Here is a 21,171-nt window from a genome sequence, read left to right as displayed (position 1 = left end):
TGTGTCTTGCTTTAAATTTTTTAGATAATTTGATTAGGCATTTACAAATATCTAGTTGAGATATTTTTCAACAAGATTGATTAAAAGGTTAAGACGTTAAAAATGCCTTTAACTATTGAAATAAACTAACAAGCAAAAATACATAAACAAGAGAACTAATAATTAAGATCAATTGATCTCTCAAGAGAGTGTATAGGCCAAGCCTAATTTTTAGTTAAAAGTCCTTCAAATAATAAGGAAATCGTAGGAATATGGCAGTTCTTGTCACCAATTAAATTGGGATTATAATACAAACAACAACAGCTCCAACCATGATGGGAAGTATATACCCGACGAGTTCTATTTGTCAGATGTCAGTTTTGACTGGTCATATTCCCCCATGTGACCCTTCTGCTAAGCCCCAGTAAATAAAGAAACGAAAGTTCGTTTATTTGCGTGCACCACGACTGTTATTGAAAAACAATCTCACCGCCCACTTGCAGGATTAATAGTTACTTAACGAACGTGCAACAGCATCTTGAGTTTGATTTTATTCTTTCTTTTCATCTAAACATAGCCAGGGAGGATGTGAATTTTCTATAGAAAGGAAAAGAAGAGGAGGAAAAGAAAAGTTGTGAAGATTGGGCCTTGTCAAAAGACTCGAAACACGTTGAAATTGAAACAAAAAAGCATGGGCCTTAAAATCCAATGGTTGTATCCAGGCCGATCAAAAATGCCCTGATTCTTACTCAAGAACAAAATACGATTCAGGTAAATACATACCTTGAAATGTGAAGACTATATTGAGACGGGAAAACACGATTTCCTCAGTAAAAATAACTTCTCAAGTACGAACAAACACTTTTTGCAGCATCAACGGAACCAAGGGTGGTTTCGAAGATATTTTTATTTATTAGTAATAATTAGTCCTACGAGAACCGATACTGCAATGTTGTACAGCGAAAAAGAATCATGGGATTCAGAAGAACCTGTCCTCCTCTGTTTTATTTCTATTCTTCTGAAGCTGGCTGCTCTGTTGTATATATAATTTGCAAATATATACACTGAGGCTTCTCAAATCTGCAGTATGGCATATAATACATTCCCTGATCATACAAAATCTGGTTGGCCCGTCGATGTCAAGCAACGATGCCACATCCGGCTATTTGGGTCCACCACCCTAGGGTAAGAAATTACTTCAGGGATGGGAAGATAGACATAGTGTGTGTTGCATATTCCAACCGTGATGCCGCTATATCCAGCAAATGCACCATGAACCTGCCAGGAACAAAAATCCAGATTGTAGTAGGATTTGTTGGATAGATGATGATTCTAAATCAATGGATTTAACGTCCACTGCCACATAGGTTTATGTAGAACTGTGGTTCTAGGTTTGGTATGGGGTTTTGATTAACTTTACGTTCAGTTTGATCCATTGGGATTGGGAAAAAAGACCAGGAATATCCAATGCAGAAGTTTCAATTGTTTTAAACAAGCTTTTTAGCATACTTATTAATGCCCCAAATTTACATAGCAGTCAACATCAGATGGGCTAAGAGCATCTCCACTCCTTACTCAATTTTTTACCCAAAGTTGAGTAAAAATTTGGGTAAAAACTTGATTTGGTATGAAACAATCCAATGGGCAAATGCAAATCTAGGCATAAATTTGAATAAAGGTTTGATTAATGGCATAGTTGTAAATTTGATGGGGAGAAAATAGCATTCAAAATTTGGGTAAAGATTTGGTTCAAACCAAATTTGGGGAGAATTTTACTCAAATTTGGTATGAGTTCGAGTAAGGAGTGGAGTGGTGTTTTGGGTGATTTTTACTCAAATTTGAGTAAGGAGTGGAGATGCTCTAAGCAGCAGAATATTAAAACCATTTTTTTTTTGGGACTGGGCTTGAATTATTAGCCAGCACTTTCAAATATGGCAAAACAATTTAAGATGGAGAGAGCAGAAAATCAGACGTGCTACAAAAATTACCTGACCAACCCAACCCCACTTATGAGCAGTTTCACTTTAAAAAAAATACAACGCCAACACGTCTATTTATTCTTAGCTACTATCTTCGTCATTTTTCTTGGGTTTAATGTTTGACCCAGCAGGATAGGGCAGGGGACCTCAATTTTTCCAGCCAATTAAACTAGTCTATGACTTAGGTTTGCTCCTATGAAGGGATTCAGAATCCTAAAGAGTAGTTCACCATGTTTAGGAACTACATGAGGCATTGTTCTATCACTAAACATGGCACACGAGAGACTAACCGCATTTTGACCGAGTACAGCACAAAGAATTCCATCTGACGCATTTGCACGGACTGCTCGGATCATGTATGTCGGATCAATGTACTTCACATCAGCTGGAGTACCCATCTCATTGAAGTATCTCTTTATCTGCAGAGACCAACTAAATGATATCAGTACCATAGTAGGTGGACAGAAGGCAAGGGGATGTAACGAAATTATCCAGTTATGAAGAAAATCAATGAAGAATATCAGATGTCTTCCGAAATCCATAAAAAGCAGGGGGTTAACATTCAATTTTGGTATCACAATCTTGTGCAGCTGCTTTAACATTACTTCAAACACCAGCACTAAACATTGCCACCCTAATAAAGAAGTTGTAAGCACCATTCATGGAGGTTTTCTCTGTAACACCCCGTAAATGGTAATATACAACTTGTTTTCTTTGTTGTCTCGTACTCTTGTGTAAATAACTCCATATAGATTTGTGCTTCAAAATACCAGGAAACAAATGGAAAAGAGGTGAGATATTAAAGAGAAAAAAAGACAAGTGGAATTAAGAGAATCATCAAATCACTCCTCGTCACCATGCTAAAAACGAAGTTGAAAGCACCATTCCTGAGGGATTTAAAAATGGACAGAAAGGCACAACCAGTAACCTCTTGTTGTAGATATACACCAATATCTCCGAGGACAATATTTCCAGATGCATCTTGGGCATTGGTTTCTAGGAGAAAATCCTGCATTGAAGAACAATAACAGAAAGGCCCCAATCAAAAAGTCAGTGTCACATTGTTACCAATTGTCACACAAGCTTAAGCTGTCATGAAATGGGTCCATCATATATAACAAGCTATCCAACAACATTTTGATATAACTTAACAAACGAAATTACATTCGTAAATGTTGGAAACCAATTCTTCTACCTCCAGGGGGAAACATTGAAGTTATTCTCTATAAATGTTCTTGCTTTGCAGGCTTTTTAGCAATTTCGGGTCATACTGGACCGGATTATTGAAATAAAGCATTGTTTTATCACATGAGAATAATTTCAACAGGGTGAATTCCCTGGTGCCGGAGAAGCGGGTGGTGGTATTAGAAGTATGGTACACTATTTTGCCAAGGGATTCGTAAGTTGAAATGCAAGACAGAAGTTAAGGAACTAAAGAAGTCAAAAAATCAGCAATTCTGCAATGACGAAGTCACAAAATTGTAAGAGCTATGCAGAACTTCTTGAATTAAACACCAGATACAGTAACTACTAATCTATCCATCCTTCAGAACCTTATTCAATTTACAGTGATGGAATCAACTCAAACAGGCATGCATATTGTGAAGTAGACCACATTTACAGGAAAGAATAAAGGAAATAGATGCATAAAGATCATTTGTTTGAATACGTTTAACCTAGAAGCCTTAAATGAAAACAAAATGTAACTGACCTGCCCAGCTCCCTCTGCTATACAGACCACAGCTGATCCCTTTTTCCCCAGTAGGTACTTCAGATGGCTCAGGACACCATGGGGTCCATGTAAATTGAAAGGCACCTTAGAGGAGAAATATAGACAGAGTAAAAAGCTAGGCTGGCACGCATGAAATTGTATGAATATCCTGTGGAAGTACCTCCGGGATGAGACATATATCAATTTGTCCACTAGCAAGGGAGGCGTGCATGGCTATAAATCCACTACTACGACCCATCAACTTCACAATCCCAATACCGCGATAAGCACTATGAGCCTGTCAGGAGGAATCAGTGAAAATAAGATATCAAGAACCAGCATTACAGAAGAATTCTAAACTTCTGAGCGCAGAACTTAATGGAGAGTTTGACTTGGTAAATTGCCTTCAAATGCACAATGGACTAGAGAGGCAGTAAGACTACGAGAAACTTTACCTCAATGTAAGCAGAATTTATTGCACGTTGTGCTTCTTCAACTGCAGTATCGAAACCAAAAGTTTTGTCCATCAGCAAAATATCATTGTCAATGGTTTTTGGTACACCAACAACAGCCACCCTCAGCTGTCTTTTACGGCACTAAACACCAAAGAGTGAAGAAATTAGACTCTGGAAATGAAGTAGGAAACACAAGAAGTGAGTAAACCAAATATTTCATAACTCAAAAGATGAACGCACAAATTGATTAAAAAAAGAAAAAACCATGTCTATCATTCTTTCCTGTTTTTCTGCTAAAGATAGATAAATCACAAAGCTTTTTCATTTTGTTTTTGATCGCCCATTTGCACATTTTTCAAGTGAAAAGCAATAAAATGAACTTGAACATGAGTGCTTACAGTATAGTCCAGGGATTGATCAAGTAGAAATATTCTTGCAAAAGGTAATTACTCACAATGCTTTGAGATGAATAAAATGAGCTGGAATAAAACTGTTCTAAGGAATGATAGTTTGCTGACAAGGATTTTTTCAGGTGAAAAACATTTAAAGCAGAGTAGAGAATATAAGATAACACCACGGATCCAATGAGGGATCCCGCATGGTGCCACCGTGCGGGACTCCCCTTTCCCGAGCAAATTTCGATGATCCAAGCCGCTCAAAGTGTGCAGAACATGATTTTATGGGTACTCATGAGAAATCAGCAAAAAAAATGATCGGGAAGGGCTTGATCCGAGCAGTTTTTTACTGAACCGTTCAATAAAAAACTGTTCGGATCAAGCCCTTCCCGATCATTTTTTTTGCTGATTTCTCATGGGTACCCTTAAAATCACGTTCTGATCACTTTGAGCGGCTCGGATCATCAAAATTTTCTCGGGAAATGGGAGGTCCGCATGGTAGCACCGTGCGGGATCCCTTATGGGATCCGGACTGTATAAGATAAAGCACCAACAGAGTAAAATGCTACAGGCTTATCAACCTCATTGTGTATTGCATTGGCACCGGCATGAGTTCCATTTCCACCCAACACAAAAAGCATGTTGACTTCTCTTTCCTGACATCAATTCGGAACATACATGTATAAGAACACACATAAATACAGCCTTTTGCAGTTTCAATAGAAACCACAGGGAAAACTTGTGAAAGATCTTCCATTGAAAAGATATATTGATATAACACCTCCATACTGTCCACGATATCACTAACACTGGGTCCTCCACGCGAAACTCCTAGCAAGCTTCCACCAGAAAGATGGGCATTTTGAACCACATTCCTGGATAGCTGATAATCAAGGAGATAAATAAGCAGATATTACTAATTATGTATGTAATTTTGAAAGGGAGAGACAATCATGTCTTATCTGAAGCCTATTGGTGGCTTTGCGGATCGAAACATGACCCATCAAAAGTTCCCTCACATAAACTGGAGCACATTGTTATCAGAGCTATTTCACTGGCTAAAGAATGGCTTGCCGCGAACCATAGCCAGAAGCAGTAGGCAGGTAAGCAACAGCATGATTTAATTAGCCTTAATTTAAAAAACTGAAGCATCATCAATATGTTCTAATACAGAAACATGATCTATCAACCCACCCACTCATTGTCTACCATGGCATCATTATAGTTTATGGTCCTTTCAAAACATATGGCAGCCATGAAGCACGGACACTCCATATTGCTTGCCATATACGTGTTGGACACTCTGGGGACACATGACACGCCAAGCACACGTGGGGAAACATATGGGACACACCACGCGGCGTGTCCAATGAATTTAATCATTTCTAAGCAAGGGACACCTGTTTCTCAATTTGGACGCGGATGGAAACCTCAAAAGGACCAATTTCAAATATTGAAAGCTTATTTCTGGGTATGATATTCCAAAAATATGAGGAAAAAAGTACGAATAAATGAGTTATGACCAGATAAAACCCTCTTTTGACTTGCAATAATTAGAATGAAACAATAAGAATTTTAAAGACACAATTAGTTTTGCTTATTTTAGTATAGAGAGGTCATATAAATAATACTCACCTCCATCCTATACAGTTGGTCTTCTACGAAACTACAAGCAATTTTTAAGCTAAAAAATAATATACTTACCAAAATAATTTTTTTTGCAATATGAATCTTGTTTGATAGATCTTTTAAACGGTGCAAAAAAAATGAAAAATTATTCTAGTAGTACACTATTTTTTTTGCTCGTAGTTTTGTAGGAAACTAACTTTATAGGACGGAGGGAGTAACTAAATATCTATCCTAACATATATACACAATTTTTGCCATGTTCCCCGCCATGTCCATGTCCCGATTTATTTAGGATTGTTGTTCCCCATGTTTGTATCCGTGCTTCTTAGTATGGAAGTTGTAACATCGGACCATTTATCAAGCCACCGAGTAATTAGAATTTAGGACAGCTTGGTTGTGAAAAATCCCACCAACTAAACTTTATCTCAGGGGAGCTAGGTTGAGGCTAAAAACATATATGTTAAAAACTATGACTACGAAGAATTTTTCAGAAGAAACGTGAAAAGCACAACTCAAGAGTGTAAGATTTTTGCTGTCAATATATTTCTGGAAAGCTGCCTGAAGGATAGAAATAACAACTCACTGGCATTTCTCTCAAGTCTTTGTCAGCAAATCCCCGATAACCGAAAGGAATCCCCACAATCTTTTTCACACCGTATATTTCAAGGGTGATTACAATCTGCAGCAATTACCAAAACAACAATGAATGATGACAATCTGCAAGTAAAGGTTAGAATAATAACTTGACAGTAAAGGAGTGCTTTGGATCTCGAAGTATCTATTGCACTACTATAGTTAGACACATACATTTAAAATGAAATGAAAATGTGAGGTTATATTCTTTATTCTACATGTAGACGACTGAAAAATCCATAACCACGCAATCAAGTGCAAGTTGAAGAATGCATTTTTCCACTTTTTTAGTTTAACTCAACCTTAATGTTTCCATAGTTAGGTGTCTGGGTGATTCAGCTATGACAATTCCCTTAAGAATAGTAGAATACCCACGTTGATCTGGATAAAACTCACAAGCAAAAGAAAATTCGGAACAATCACCTGTCTGATGACATCATTGAGACCAGGGCAAAGTCCACCACATGTCACAATTGCTGCTTTCACTTCTTCTGGTTTGAAGTATATTTTCTCCCGAGGACCAGCTCGGTGAACCCTGGAAAGTTATCAAATTTGAGTTAAAACTGCCACAATGTCTGTTAACAGCTATGCGGCACTATTACGACTCTCTCTCCCCCAACAAATGATCATTCCTATTTTACCTGATTCGTTGATTACTAACTTAGATTAAAGGTTAGATTCCACAGATAATTGGAATTCAAACTCCGTATCTTGACACTTTTCCTCTGATAAAAAAGAGACCAAAATCTCCATATCTTGACAGATTGCTCAACGAGTTTATGTTTGCTCTACAATAAAACATACCGATACTCATTCTTTATTATTTTTTCTATAAGTAACAACAGACAAGTTATCCATAAGCTTCGCTACTAAAAAATAGCAAACGAATAAATACATCGAACAAATGGAGAAGTCTTCATACAAAATTTGCACACATTTTAGACGTAACTAAAAACTAAACAAACCGACTAAAAAGTTTTTAAATCTCCACCAACGGAAAATTTTGAAAGAAACAAGAGTATTGGTCTGTTTTCTCAAACTTTTATGGGGAAAATATTTACAATTTCAATCGCCGCTACCGTTACGCCACTTATGCTTGTATCCCACAAATGGGAGACCACCAAAGTTAGTGGAATGTGAAACCCCAAGGTGTGAGGTTGATGACTGGGCGATAGTATTGTATGATTTGATTCATTGTTCTATTAATTTGGGCATTTGGGCGTTTATTGAATTAGACATTTATCTGGCCTCTATAAGGCTAGTTTGCCGTATTGGAGTGGAGTTTACTCTAACTTGGTCCATATTGGATTATGCACTATCCTGTCTTGAAGGTTTCCTGTTATTATTACGATATAAATGCAACCCATATATGGCACTTACCATTGTTCCACCCAAGTACAGTCAGAGTCAATGCACTCAGCACCCGCAGATGTGGGAGAGGAATATTTTATGACCTGAAATAAACGTACTTAGAGCAAACAACATGACAGCTAGAGAGGAAAAATCCCCGTGTTCAGAAATTAACGTTTCTGAGCAATTCCATGTCTATAGTCTAATATGAATAGAGATGAAGAGTGAAAGGAAACAAATAAAGTGGAAAGCGTAACACTATTAAAATTGAATCCAGAAGTGTCCCGAGTGATGGGACAACGTGGAAAACACGAAAATTAAGTTTCTGCATCCTTCACCTTTAAAATCACGAATACTAAAGTCATGCAAAAAAATGTCCGCAATAAGTATTCAGATGCAGATTGCTAGCAAAATTAAAAGCTGGTATAAAAAACATGAGTTCAATGGCACGTGGAATCTCTTATCTACAGAATAAACTAAAAGACAGTATAATTAGTTAACAGTGTCAAGTGAACACTTGCAACAATATCTGTTTTGCTACTAATTCCAGATATTACCAACTTTAAGAACGAGATCCAAGGATGTATATCAAGGAAAAGTTAGCCAGAAGTCCACACACCTTCAGAAGTACTCTGTCATTGTTACTAATGTATCCATGCCACTTCTCATCTGACGGATAACCATCAGCAAAATCTTCAGTAGGACTCCTACAACAGAGAATATATTTAGAGCGACCAAACAGAGAATGGACATATTATTCAATGGTCCCAGTGTTCTTGCTTACAAGTTACAACCACACATTTTTGTAAGCCCTTTATATTTGGCGATAGCCCCTTGCAAATTATTTTTGCTTCTCCATTTTAACCCAAACGTGAATTTGCACTAATTTCTCATCTACCTCAACCGATCTCCTGATGTCCCTGGCATATTTCTTTCATTTTCTCCTCTATGTAGTTCCTTATGATCTATCATGCCTATTGTTCAAGTAATGAAAATTCACAAATTGCATTAGCCAAACTATATCAAACTTACAGGCCCTTGGATTGCGAGGAAGGAAGAGAAAAGAAAGGGTCGTGATTTCTTGTTAAACCTGAGATTTAATGAGTTACAAAATGGACCAATAAAGATTCATCTTTTTGTTTATTCTCATCCTTTCCCTTCTCTTTTAGCAATCCAAATAAGAGAAAGGGTTCTCTTTTCTTCTCTCACCATCCAAAGGGCTGTTGCTTTCGTGTTTCGAGTTCAATATGTTTGCTTCTTTGACTAGTGAAACAGGAAACGAATAATGTAGGAAAATTCTGCCCCAGTGGACCACTAATTCATTTTCCAGAGAAAGCGGGTAGACAAATGCATAAGACATTTAAGACTAAGTTGAATACAAAGCACACATGTTATTCGAAGAGTAGGAGACTAGTAGAGTTCAAGAAAGAAAAAGAAAACAAAACGTACTTGTAGGGTAGCTACAGATTACTCATGCAAAGTTCTAATTGACTAGCATTGAATAGTAGTTACTGGGAAGAAAATTACAGTTCCAGCTGACACAAATTCTCAGTCATTCGCAAAAAGGACAACAAAAAAAAAGCACAGAAATTTCAAATCCTCAGCTAATCACAAAGAATTACAAGAATAGAAACCACTAAGAAGTTTCAAATCATGATACTGTAAGGCCCCATTAAGTTGGAGGGGAACCTTTGTCTGGTTGTCAATTGTCAGTTTTGAGATAAAAATGCTTTATACGTTTGCGAATATTTTCGCCTTTAGTCAATTCTTTTAACATTTTAACAAAAAAAAATACTTTTTTAATAGAGGTACGCAATACATCTAAAAAGCAAAATTCAATGAAAAAATGCTGATAAAAAATCAATAAAGAAGAAAAATACAAATGATGAAGCCATCAACTTTTTTCGAGATAAGATTTTTAAGAGGAGAAAAGTTGTAAGACCATCAATTAACTTTTTTGGAGCTGTCTTGCTAACCTCCACTTAAGAAACTTTTATGTATACCGGCTAACCTCCACCTGAGAAACTTTTATGTATACCGGGGATATCAAGGCAGTTGGTATCCCCTCCGGTCCGTTTCGCATTTTTTGGCCATTTTCCGATCACATTTTGATTATTGACTCCATTCATTTGTAGAGTTCGGTGAGAATCTTATTTAGACCAAAAATCGGGTTCATCGGATTTTATTTAATACATGATCGGCACAAGTGAAAATCGCAAAAAAATCAAAATTGGGTTCCAATTCAGTGTGTTTTTGGACCCAGTTTTGATTTTCTTCAATTTTCACATGTGTCGATCATGTATCTACTAAAGTTCGATGAACACGATTTTGAATATGATTAATGTTCTCGCCGAACTCTACAAAATGAACGGAGCCGATCATCCAAATGTGATCGGAAAATGGCCAGAAAATGCGAAACGGAACGGAGGGAATACCAACACCCTTTGATATCCCGGTATGCATAAAAGTTTCTCCGTCCACAAGGTGGAGGAGGATAATACACAAATAATTTCAACAAGTTCAAATATCAATACATTTTTTTGCAGATATCAATACACCTTTTACCTATTATCCTTCACTCTTAATGCAGGTGCGGAGGTTAGCATTTTCCATTTTGGAGATAATTTTCTTGCATTTTTTAAGTTTTTAAATGTGCTCGGTCAAGTTGTAAGACCATCAATTAACTTTTCCTTTACAACCATCAATTAACTTTTCCTCATAACTTTTCCAGTTCTACACTAGTTTCTACTTTCTACATTGTTAAACAACTAATTTCCCACTTTTCCTTCAATTTCTTGTTTCATCTCATATCAAATGAACGCATAAAAAGATAAATTTTTATCGGGAATAACTGTGCTTGAGAAGTGAAAGGAGCCTTAAGTGAAACTCTTGCAATACTCCATCGGCGGTGTTTAGAAATCAAGTAGTACCTCATCCGGAGACAAAAGGTGGAGGGAATGGGCACGGCGTCATGAATTACGTCGGTGAGGTGAGGAATACCGTATCGAGACTCGAATTCCTTCTGGAACTTGGACTTCCAGTTAGGATCGCTGTAGTCGATCGCTGCGGCGGCGGCCGAGGCGGCTGATGAAGGCGGCCTCGTATTCTCCGCGTGCGCGCGAATCCTCTGGCGTCGGTTCGATTTCGGCCTCCAGATAGGGAGTAACGGGGTGATGGTACAAAGGCCGGAGAAGTGAGGAACTCTTGCCGGGACGACGACGCTGATCGCCGGCGACAGCGATTCCATCAAACGACGAACCGACCAGTTGCGGAAAATGCCGGTGATGAGAGCGGAGTGTTATGAGAGAGAGAGAGAGAGAGAGAGAGAGAGCCGGAGAGACAAATAAGGCACGGTTGACAAAGAGACGTTACTATGTTCTGAGTTGTTGACAGGAACAAGGAGAGTCTTTTTCAAGTTGAACGACGTCATAATTCATTAAAAAAATACAATCGTTTTTTATTTTTTTGAATCGAATCACTTATTCGTTCGAGGGAGATGCTAGGGCCACGACAATTTATTGCACCTTAATCACATTCTTCTCGCATACATATGAGTCCCTAACAGGTCCCAGCATATAGGCATGTGCAAAAAACCCATCTACCCGCGGACCCGACCCAACCCGACCCAAAGGGTTTCGGACGGGGCCGTGCATGTGGTTTGGACGGATACAGGTTCAATTTCTGTATATAAAAAAAAATCATATTTCGGTTCGGGTTTCGGGGTAGTGCGTTTCTTACCCGACCCGACCAATCAATAAAGATAAATTCGGTTTTTAGTCGGAACCAACCCGTCAAATTGGGTTCGCGGACGGTTCCTATCCCTATTTGGTTCGGTTTGCAGGCCTAAGATTTTTGTTACCCACCCGACCCTTGCACACCCCTACCAACATATATTGTGAAATTTCTACACATGTATATAAAAGATGTGTGATCGCTTGGGGTGTGACACAATTAATATATCCCTAGCACTTGCCATAGTTGAAAAAACGTGTACATTGCGCAGTCGCGGCGAACCCCTAGTGATACGTAAGGGTTGTTATCATCTACTTTTCAACTCAAATTGCGAGACTGTAAGATAAAACTACTACGGAGTTACTCCTGCATCAGATGTATTTCTGGACCTTACAAACGGAAAGGCATTTGGTAACTATTCTCTGTTCGGCTGCCTACCATGTGAAGAAGGCCCATTGGATAATGAGGTTTTAAGGCTTTTACTCACACACTTTGGGTTAGTTCAATTGGTTGGTGAACTTGCTTTCTACACGATTTAACATAGTTCGTTCTTGGAGTTGGAGACAGGCCCGTGCTCAAATCAAGATCGGAATCGAATTTCCGGGTTTTCAAATCAACGTCAGAATCAAATTTTCTGAACCCTGGATTATTTTCTGAATATGGTCTTCCAACGGAGGTACAAATTTTCTCGTAGTAAATTCCCTCCAGGGTTTTCACAAACAAATGCCCACGCTTCCAAAATCATGACTTTTAAATGCGACGATTGTGAATTTTGAGTTTGCAACTGTGACTCAGACTGTTCGGAAAAAGAAAAAAGAAGCCAAAGCCTTCTCTCTTTGTCCAAAAACAAAACACCTTTGTTTTCGCAAACCCTCGAATGAGAGTCAATTACAAGCCACACGTTTGAAAGAAGAATTTGCTCAACCGGGATTAAAAAAAAAAAGAAGTTAAAGCCGGTTGTATTATCAGAAGTTGGTGAATTGATCTGCAGAGGAAACAAGCTCTCATGTGTGATTTTTGACAATCTTAGTTCCGGCGAGCATGTTGAAGAAAAAAAAATGTATCGAAGGCTTCGTACAGGTAGAGCCAACACAAGCTGCATAAAAAGGTTAGTTCCCTTGATCCCGTTCGTTTTGGAATTTTGAATTTAAATTTGTAAGTAATGAGTATAAAGATAAATAGAGTAATGATTAGAAAGAGATAGAGAAAAAAATAAAAATAATTGTTAGAGAGATATAGAATAATTATTAGAATCCAAAATTCAAAACGAAATGGTATCCTTATGATTCCAATTTCCACGTGCTTGCCTAATTCTCATAAAACCGTCACATTCACAATTTCGCACGTGATACATGTGCAATCTCTTACTCCATTAGTTTTTTATTTCTCTTTTTCTTATCTTTTTTGTCTTCTTTCTTCCACTGGGGTCATTTCTCTTTAATTAATTGGTTTGAGAAAAATGCCGATGAACTCTCGACCTTGCTGCTGAAGTTGACGAAACAACCATGCGCATGCTTCGATCTGGTGGCTTCCGTAAGACAGCATGTTGTATAAGTTCTGGAAAATCAAAGGCTTTTGTGTTTGCTTGTTCGCATTCTCTCCGAGTCAATGAACCTAATTGGAACTATCTCTCAAATAAAAATGGGAAAGAACTTAATTGGATTCATTCGATACGATTTTTGCTAGATCCACGCTTAATAATCGACCCTTATCGTGCATTGGTCTATCAATACTGGGATCTCTGAAATCAAAGACCAGACAAATCCAGTAATGGACCCAAAGTTTGGAGTGTTTGAAATGCGTGTAATTCAAACATATGACCTCGTAAGAATGGATACTAATTTGCTTGGCCATGGGGCTGATTGGTCTACCATTTCACAGTGTTCTAAAAGGCGGCCACCTAGGCCTTAGGCAGTGGTCCGATGCCTAGATTAGACACTCAACTAGTTGGGCGCTAGTCGACGCCCATTTTCGCCCAACTAGCACCTAACGATTTTTAGAACATTGTCATGTCATGGTTATACGAAACATGAAAAGGGCAAAACACATCACATCAAATCTTGGTGCCAACCATGTATAAAATGTTCCAGAAAATATTGTTTTTTTTTTTTTAAAGCGATATGAAAATACAAGTATAAAAACTAAATGAAACTGAAATAATTCAACAGTCACTGTGAGCCTAATCCATCTACTAGCCCTATTAGTTTTAAACGATCCCAAATAATTCCACAATCACTATAGAACCGGCCCAACTACGAGCCCTAGCTCTATTAGGAGGGAAACAATCTCACAATCTATGTAAGTCCAACCCAACTACAAGCCTCTTTATGGAAAGAAATAATTCCGACAAATTCAAAGGAGAGAACACCCACACGCAAGTGTAGATATTCAAACTCCTAATCTCCTAATGAAATACAAGAGTCCTGACCACCGAGCTAACCCCAATTGGTTAGTAAATATCTTTAATAGACATGGCTCTTATAAGACCCAAAAAAACACTTTGCTTATGCTTACAAGTGTAATTTCAAAGGCTTACCAGCACTTACGGCTTTGTTCACTTGAAATTTCCAAAACCACCCCCTCCTATCTCTTTCTCATCACAGTTTTCCAAATAAAGTAGGTGCCCCTTTAACCAAGGTTATGGAGAAGGGAAAATACTGTCCAATGACGTTCACATCAACATGTGGAAAAATGCACCCAATATATAGATTGTGCTTTAAGGGCAACCCAAACCCACAATCCCTTCAAAGTAAAGTGGTAGTACTAAAAACAGCAAGCATTGTCCCACTTTGAATCATATGTATTTGGCCTTAACTTTCCATTTCAAATAAGAGATATTTGGCGCCTAAATTTGGATAACCCAACAGAAATAACTACTTCAAACGGTCAATTCTTTCCCTAAACATTCCATCTTATGAGTCATGTCTTCTTCAATGGCAGGTCCCAAAACCAAGAGTCACATATCACATACTAGGGTTTAAAAGGATGACCTTGTATGAGTAACAGATGGAGCATCAAGCCATCCACTCCTAAGCAAATTCACTAGGTTCAGTTCTGTTGTTTACCTCGCACCGATAGATTGAATTTTCTGTACATGTTTCTCATCAAGATTTAATTTCCAAAAGTAAATGGGTTTTGCAGGCACATCGCTTCTATAGCGTCAAAGTCCTCAGCCCTAGCAACACTGCATGTTTGATCGAGACGGTAATACTTGTTTCTTTTTTCTTCTCTTTCTTCCATTTGTCTTGAACAATGCCATTCATAAGAAACTCCCATGCATAAAAACACTACAAAGTGACGTTGCAGTAACATTGATGCAATTTTGAACCACATTGATGCTTGTTTAGATCCTAGTAAATGAATGTTCTATTTGTATAGCACTACCTTTCTTGTATAGATAGTGGTCATAGTGAAACTGAAGCCTTGCAGCGTGTAGTCATGTCCATTGAGGAATTGAAGATCCGCGGTGAGCTGGAGATGGATGTGGAAAGAGATTTAGAGGCAGAGATCAAGGATGGGATCTATCATCTTGCTCTTCGCTTGCACCGGCTCTATCAACACCAAAAGGAAAGGAACGAAAGAGAATTATCCGAGCCTGGTCCCAAAAGTCAACAAGGCCTGACAAAGAACAAAATACTTTCGGAGGTGAACATAAGCATTAGAATGGATGGAGGAACCAAGGTTGAGATAAAAGAGATAAACAAAGAAGCTCGCAAACATGGCAATTCGCGGGCTTCATCAAGATCAGAAAATTTGAAAGGCATGATTGGTTCCAACGGTACGAAGTTCGACTGGGCGAAGAGTCTTCGATCAGAAGCACGCCCATATGTGATTAAGAAGAAGATTAATAACTGCATGTAATCATGGTATTTGGGTGATAATAAGCTTCACAGCCTGGGCAAAGAGTCTTCGATCAAAAGCATGCCCACATGTGATTAAGAAGAAGATTAATAACCGTACGTAATCATGGTATTTGGGTGATAATAAGCTTCACAGGCATCACTTTATTGCTCTGCAGATCTATTCTGGTTTGTAATTTTATATAGACAATTGCTATGAATGAAATAATGTGACTTTTCCTACTACTGTACAACATGTGAGATCATAATTTTTGTTCCCCAAGCATTTAGGATGAAGCTTAGGAGAAGACTTCAATGTGAATAGTTAAAGTAAATTTAGGATCTTAAAACAAATCAAGCACTTAGTGTAAGTTTTAACGATCACTAAATAGTATTAGAACACTAAGCTAAAAATGTATTCTTCCTAACTTGAGATAGCTACACTGCAGAATAGGCAGTATAAAGGAAGAGTGAGAGAGTATGAATACAACTTCAAGAAGCCAAATGAGTTGTATTTAAAATTACAACCACATGGACTGAATACATTCAAGGGGTCAACAACCTATTTTGTCTTTCATTGCAAAAATGACCCCAACTCCACAATCAACTAATTTCATCGTATGCCATAACAGAAAAATACCTCAAATTAGACATCCTATCTTCCATCTATTATCCTTGAGACTTTTAGAAAACTATAAAAAGTGATGGTACCAAAAAAAGCGTACCATTATCAGACAGGAGAGTAGTGTACTTGCAGAACATCCTGTAGGCACTTCACTGCGCTATCATAGTTCAGAAATCCCATGTACCAAAATTCGTGGTTATCCACTGAAATAACCTGGATGTACTTTTCAGCAGAATTAGCTCTGCTTGATGAAGGATTGACTGCTTTAAGCTGGTGTAACGGGATGACTACCTAGTAGATCAAAGAGCAAACATAAGACAAGGTAAAAAGGTTTCAAAATAGGATCTTGCTATTGTTTGCCCACTGGGCTGGCATTAAGGCAAGAAAAAGTCCAAAAATAACACACTTCTCGATGCACACTTCACATTCTTAATACATTTTCACATAAACCAACACACTCTTTTAACTTTGATAACAATAGCCCTATGGGCTGTTTTTAGCATTTTCTGTATCAAAAATTTGCTGCAAGGCACCTTAAAAAATGAAGTCAGAATAATCTTGAAACCATGAAACTGAACCAAGCCCAACCGCTTTCTTTGGTTCTGTCTCACTGGTTCAATGGTTCAGCCCAGTGTTCAATTTTCATTAACAGTTGAAGCGATCAGTTCAGGGTTTTCAATTAAACTTAATCCAAACAGTGAATACCCCTGAAACAAAAAATGTGCTATGAATCAATAGCTACATTGACTGGAATCAGGAAAGTGTTGCTCCATCATCTAGAAGATTAAATGATTTTGTTCGTTCTGCCCTCATGCTTTCTATAGTTGTTATGTTCTACATATATAATGAAGTCCCCTTCTTGTACTCGTACTTATTATCCATGCGGTAAAATCTTTAGAAAATTAGTCTTAGGTCCATTATGTGAACTTCATAAGCTCACAAGTCCACCTATTAATTTTGTAAGGTCTCAAGTCCAAGATACCCTAGAGTAGGGTAGGATACCCTAGGGTTTAGGCACTTTCATAAGATTTTAGAGTGCACTTTTTTATTATAAGATAGGGTACCCTAGGGTAGGGTAGATTATCCTAGCGTAGGGTACCCTAGGGTTTAGGCACTTTTATAGGGTTTTAGGGTGCACTTTCCTATTATAGGGTTTTAGTGGTTTAGGCACTTTCATAGGCTTTAGGGTTTTAGACACTTTCATAGGGTATCCTAGGGTTTAGGTTGTATGGACTTGTGGCTTTACAAAACTATTAGGCGGACTTGTGGGCTTATGAAATGTCTATAGTGGACCTGTCACTAAATCTCCCTAAAATCTTTCCGAATTTGCCTTTATAGTTATAAAGATGCATCTAACCTTACTTATTAAACATGGATTAAACATAAACACAAGCGACATTAAGAACCCTAGATAAGGATAGAATGTGTAATATGCACTTGGGTATGTATGCCGTTTTGCAAGGCCTTAATGTTTTTGGGGTCGTGGTGATATTGACATGGCTCATCTCACATCTACAAATCATAAATCACAGCAACAACTAAGGGTCAGACACTCCTGCCATTGGATGTAAGAAACTCCATTAATCACAATTAAAACTCGATCATACATACCATAGATTCCCCCACTATAACCCTCTATTTTCTACACTCAACTTCCAGCTTTAGATAAGTTATTTCCAAAGGCTACTGGTTCTCATCCAGGCGTACCTTATAATAGCTCCACTCGGTCTTGTCCTCAGTTTTATATGACAGTGGAGCATCACTGCAAAATGCAATCTTAGCTGTAGATACATACACAGTACCCATCACTGGACCAGCTGATGTGGACAAATAACAGGCATATGAATTTTGAAGTTGCTCCTCAGGAACAGTCTCAAAAGTTTGCCTGAAAATCTTCTCGTAACCACCTTCTGCTAGGATCTTTGTTCCTTGAGCAATTCTACCAACAGCAGCATCAGCAAAACTAGGGGCCGTTTTTACTGAATTTAACAGAAAAAGGAAGACCAAAAAGAGAATTTTAAAAATAACGTGCCAACAAAATATTGTCATCATAATTTCTATCAAGTAAATATTTACATTAGAAATCAAAGGAAACAAAATTTGAGATTCAGCATGCATGTGCAGGAATCCATCAGACTCCGAAGTCAAATAGAAATAGAAGAATCAAAACACAGCTAGAGAAGAAGCACAAGGGCCCTGAAAAGATGATATCTTATTGAGAAGAACATTGAAACTTCACACGAAGGAATGTTGGGAAAGGTATCTTTTTAAAAATTTCTCTACAGCAGAGGAGAACAACACTTCAAAATTGGTAAAGAACTTGATCAACTCATATTTCACGCCAATAGGACGTAATAGGTATCAATAAATTGACGATCCATATGTTTAGCCAGAACGCCAGATACAACATTGGATTGGATGATATATTCCAAGCCAACCACATATTCGGCGTTTGGTTAAAAATTTTACAACCCACATATAATCAGATATAGATACAATATCATGAAAGGTATGGTATTATTAATCTCCTCACTATTAGTCGTATAGGATTACATGTCCTGCTGGATTATATATCAAACTATTAGTCCCGTCAAACAAACAGGTCTTATCAAATTTCTAGCTTTGCCTATTCAGTATTGAACAAGATGATACGGACCCCGAAAACAAAAGTTTCAGTACTAGAACATTTCGAGAGAAAGCCACAACACCTAATAATAAAGGGTTCCAGTTTCTATATACTGGAGGGCGACGAGTACATGAAAAAAAATACGAATAAGTTTTGACTAACACTACAATCACACCGGAATGGGGTCTACAAGGTTTGACTAATGACTACTTTTACTAGTGAAAAACAATGCATTTCTGGCTGTGCTGCGATTTCTGTTTTAGGATTTGGTAGTAAGTGTGGAAAGGGACATGCAGTGAGAAGGACAATTTTGCCACGAAATTCCATCACAATAAGTGGAAACGACAATCAAAATTCACCAAACCTGATGAGAAGTGAAAACTTTCAAGTGCCATGGATTTGCATAAGTATTAAAATAGAACAAATCAGATTTTATGAAAAATACGTACAGTGTTGCCAAGTGTTTCCAGCGAGATCCTCAGCCTTCCTCGTAGCTTCTCCAACCTTCTTTCCCCATCTCCCTAGCACATCTCGAGCATTACTCAGCGAATCTACCACAAAAATCAAACAACATAAGTCCAAACTACAACAAAAAGTTTCTCAAAAACTCCCCACAAAACAATCCTTAACATCCCTCTCAAATTCATCATCAATGATCAAACACATACCAAACGGAGCCAAAAAAAGTGGTTTTAGTCTCAATCTAATTATTGCTAAAATGAATCCAACATATAAACATTTAATGCCAGCACAACTCACGGATACCTTGTTAGAAAAGTATATCGTCAAGAAGCTAACTTCCATTCATATTCTAAAACACAGTCCACGCATGTCTTTATTTGGGCTACAAAACTTGACGACTAAGAAGCTACACGAATCGACTAGGGTTGGTGGGTTTGCTGCCCACACAAATGATCAGGGTTCGAGGGTTCGATTCTTGGGGATTAGTTAATGTGCACGTAAGGAAAACAAAAAAATAAAAATAAAAATAAAGCCTACACTAATAAGGAAAACATTCATATCAAGAAAACCTATACTAATTAGGAAACTTAAATAACAACCTAGACTATATAAGAAACATATCTTTCAGATCTAGTAGAAAATATGCCAACATAATAGTAACATCCTCATATTATGCTAACAAGTTCCAATGTTTTCAAGCGAACGATAGAGAGAATGTAGATATATAAACAAACTCAGATATTTATACATATATAGAAAGAGAAAAAAAAGCAGCGGACTCACCCTTGAAGGAGGCTGAGCGGGAGGAGGGCCCAGGAGAAGGAGAAAACGTCGACTCCATCACCAATTCCTGACTCCAACTCACCGATTTCTTCGACCGAGTTTCGTCCAACGTCGGTTTCTCGTTATCAAGACTGCCGTTTTCGTGAACGTTACTGGCTACATTATGATCCCCCGTAATATTATGATGAACCGGCTGTTGCATGAGGGTCTCTGATTTCTCCAACTCGTCCTTGGCTCGAGTGGAATCTGTGCCGCCCTCGACATTCGGATCCGGGGCAGGGTTCGGATCGTGAACCGAGCTCTGACCCGCTTCCTGCTTCTTCGCGTCGCCGCTAGGTTGCTCCATGGTCTCCAATACGACCCGGATCTCAACGGTTGGATTATGAGAGAGGAGAGGAGAGTTTCAAAATAGAAGGAAACGATTGGCCATGCCACGGGAAAAGTCCGGCGGCGCGTGGGGTTGTGCGTGGGATTTCTACCCCCAATGGGATGGAGTAGTACAAATTTGGTTACACACGAGTCCGGGCTGGGCACCTTTAACTAGTTTTTCAATAAAAATGCGCAACAAATTTCTACATGTATTCATAGTATTTTTTTAAGCAAAAATGCTAGAGGCACATCATCCCCAATCACACTTTAATCACACCCTCTCACATATAAGCGGATCCCACTGAATGTGAGAGGGTGTGGTTGAGGTGTGATGTGCCCCTAGCACCACTCTTTTTCAAGTAACCGGAGATGTTCAGACCAGTTTGCGCTCATATCGATCAATATCAGAACTTTGAAATTAATGACTGAAGAAACTCTCCAGTGATCCCAAGGTTTAAAATATTTGATCTCCGTGAACTCGAGCACGCAATCTTATAAAGAATAAGCACTTATTAATTTTCTCATATCAATCAAGCCAAATACTTTTTAATGTATTGTTAGTTATAGAATGAAGTGTTTCAAATTATCTTTATTAAATTTAAAG

The 21,171-nt window shown here is 38.1% G+C and overlaps 3 protein-coding genes across 4 annotated transcripts; 1 reads left to right on the top strand and 2 right to left on the bottom strand.

Annotated features, from left to right (window-relative positions):
- Positions 1-782: 782 nt before the first annotated feature.
- LOC131298246 (ATP-dependent 6-phosphofructokinase 5, chloroplastic-like) lies at positions 783-11,550 on the bottom strand. Its single transcript, XM_058323609.1, has 13 exons — positions 11,062-11,550; positions 8,751-8,838; positions 8,162-8,235; positions 7,205-7,316; positions 6,732-6,827; positions 5,301-5,402; positions 5,101-5,175; positions 4,125-4,265; positions 3,851-3,967; positions 3,670-3,774; positions 2,887-2,967; positions 2,249-2,377; positions 783-1,257 (listed from the first exon to the last, which is right to left on the bottom strand). The coding sequence occupies exons 1-13, from the start codon at positions 11,376-11,378 to the stop codon at positions 1,090-1,092; spliced, it is 1,605 nt and encodes a 534-aa protein (XP_058179592.1). The 5' UTR covers positions 11,379-11,550; the 3' UTR covers positions 783-1,089.
- Positions 11,551-12,054: 504 nt separating this feature from the next.
- Positions 12,055-15,948, top strand: LOC131336224 (uncharacterized). The gene is made up of 5 exons (XM_058371979.1): positions 12,055-12,157; positions 12,239-12,330; positions 12,408-12,539; positions 15,005-15,067; positions 15,293-15,948. Exons 1-5 carry the CDS (start codon positions 12,055-12,057, stop codon positions 15,722-15,724), a joined length of 822 nt encoding a protein of 273 aa, XP_058227962.1. The 3' UTR covers positions 15,725-15,948.
- On the bottom strand, positions 15,055-20,791 carry LOC131298247 (GLABRA2 expression modulator-like). Of its 2 annotated transcripts, none has more exons than XR_009190475.1 (5): positions 20,199-20,791; positions 19,403-19,504; positions 18,035-18,306; positions 16,343-16,618; positions 15,055-15,481 (listed from the first exon to the last, which is right to left on the bottom strand). XR_009190475.1 is itself a non-coding variant. In XM_058323610.1 (5 exons), the coding sequence occupies exons 1-4, from the start codon at positions 20,542-20,544 to the stop codon at positions 16,433-16,435; spliced, it is 906 nt and encodes a 301-aa protein (XP_058179593.1). In that variant the 5' UTR covers positions 20,545-20,790; the 3' UTR covers positions 15,055-15,481; positions 16,428-16,432. The 2 variants fall into 2 exon arrangements, 1 of the variants encoding a protein (XP_058179593.1); XM_058323610.1 differs by having other exon boundaries at positions 16,428-16,618; positions 20,199-20,790.
- Between the last annotated feature and the right edge of the window lie 380 nt (positions 20,792-21,171).

The sequence above is a fragment of the Rhododendron vialii genome, chromosome 8a (assembly GCF_030253575.1).
Source record: "Rhododendron vialii isolate Sample 1 chromosome 8a, ASM3025357v1".
Taxonomy (NCBI): Eukaryota; Viridiplantae; Streptophyta; class Magnoliopsida; order Ericales; family Ericaceae; genus Rhododendron; species Rhododendron vialii.
Note: the sequence above shows the minus strand (reverse complement) of the source record. Positions and strands in the feature narration are given on the sequence as shown.

Excerpts from the sequence above, each read along its gene's own strand:
- LOC131298247 (XM_058323610.1), bottom strand. The coding sequence starts at position 20,544 with ATGGAGCAACCTAGCGGCGACGCGAAGAAGCAGGAAGCGGGTCAGAGC. Across the intron at positions 19,505-20,198 it reads CCGCTCAGCCTCCTTCAAGG|ATTCGCTGAGTAATGCTCGA; the intron begins GTGAGTCCGCTG and ends TTTTTGTGGTAG. Across the intron at positions 18,307-19,402 it reads TGGAAACACTTGGCAACACT|TAAAAACGGCCCCTAGTTTT; the intron begins GTACGTATTTTT and ends TGTTAAATTCAG.
- LOC131336224 (XM_058371979.1), top strand. The coding sequence starts at position 12,055 with ATGTGTGATCGCTTGGGGTGTGACACAATTAATATATCCCTAGCACTT. Across the intron at positions 12,158-12,238 it reads CGGCGAACCCCTAGTGATAC|ATGTATTTCTGGACCTTACA; the intron begins GTAAGGGTTGTT and ends CTCCTGCATCAG. Across the intron at positions 15,068-15,292 it reads CTGCATGTTTGATCGAGACG|CGTGTAGTCATGTCCATTGA; the intron begins GTAATACTTGTT and ends GAAGCCTTGCAG.
- LOC131298246 (XM_058323609.1), bottom strand. The coding sequence starts at position 11,378 with ATGGAATCGCTGTCGCCGGCGATCAGCGTCGTCGTCCCGGCAAGAGTT. Across the intron at positions 5,403-6,731 it reads AAGACTTGAGAGAAATGCCA|CTATCCAGGAATGTGGTTCA; the intron begins GTGAGTTGTTAT and ends CTTGATTATCAG. Across the intron at positions 2,378-2,886 it reads GTGTATATCTACAACAAGAG|ATAAAGAGATACTTCAATGA; the intron begins GTTACTGGTTGT and ends TGGTCTCTGCAG.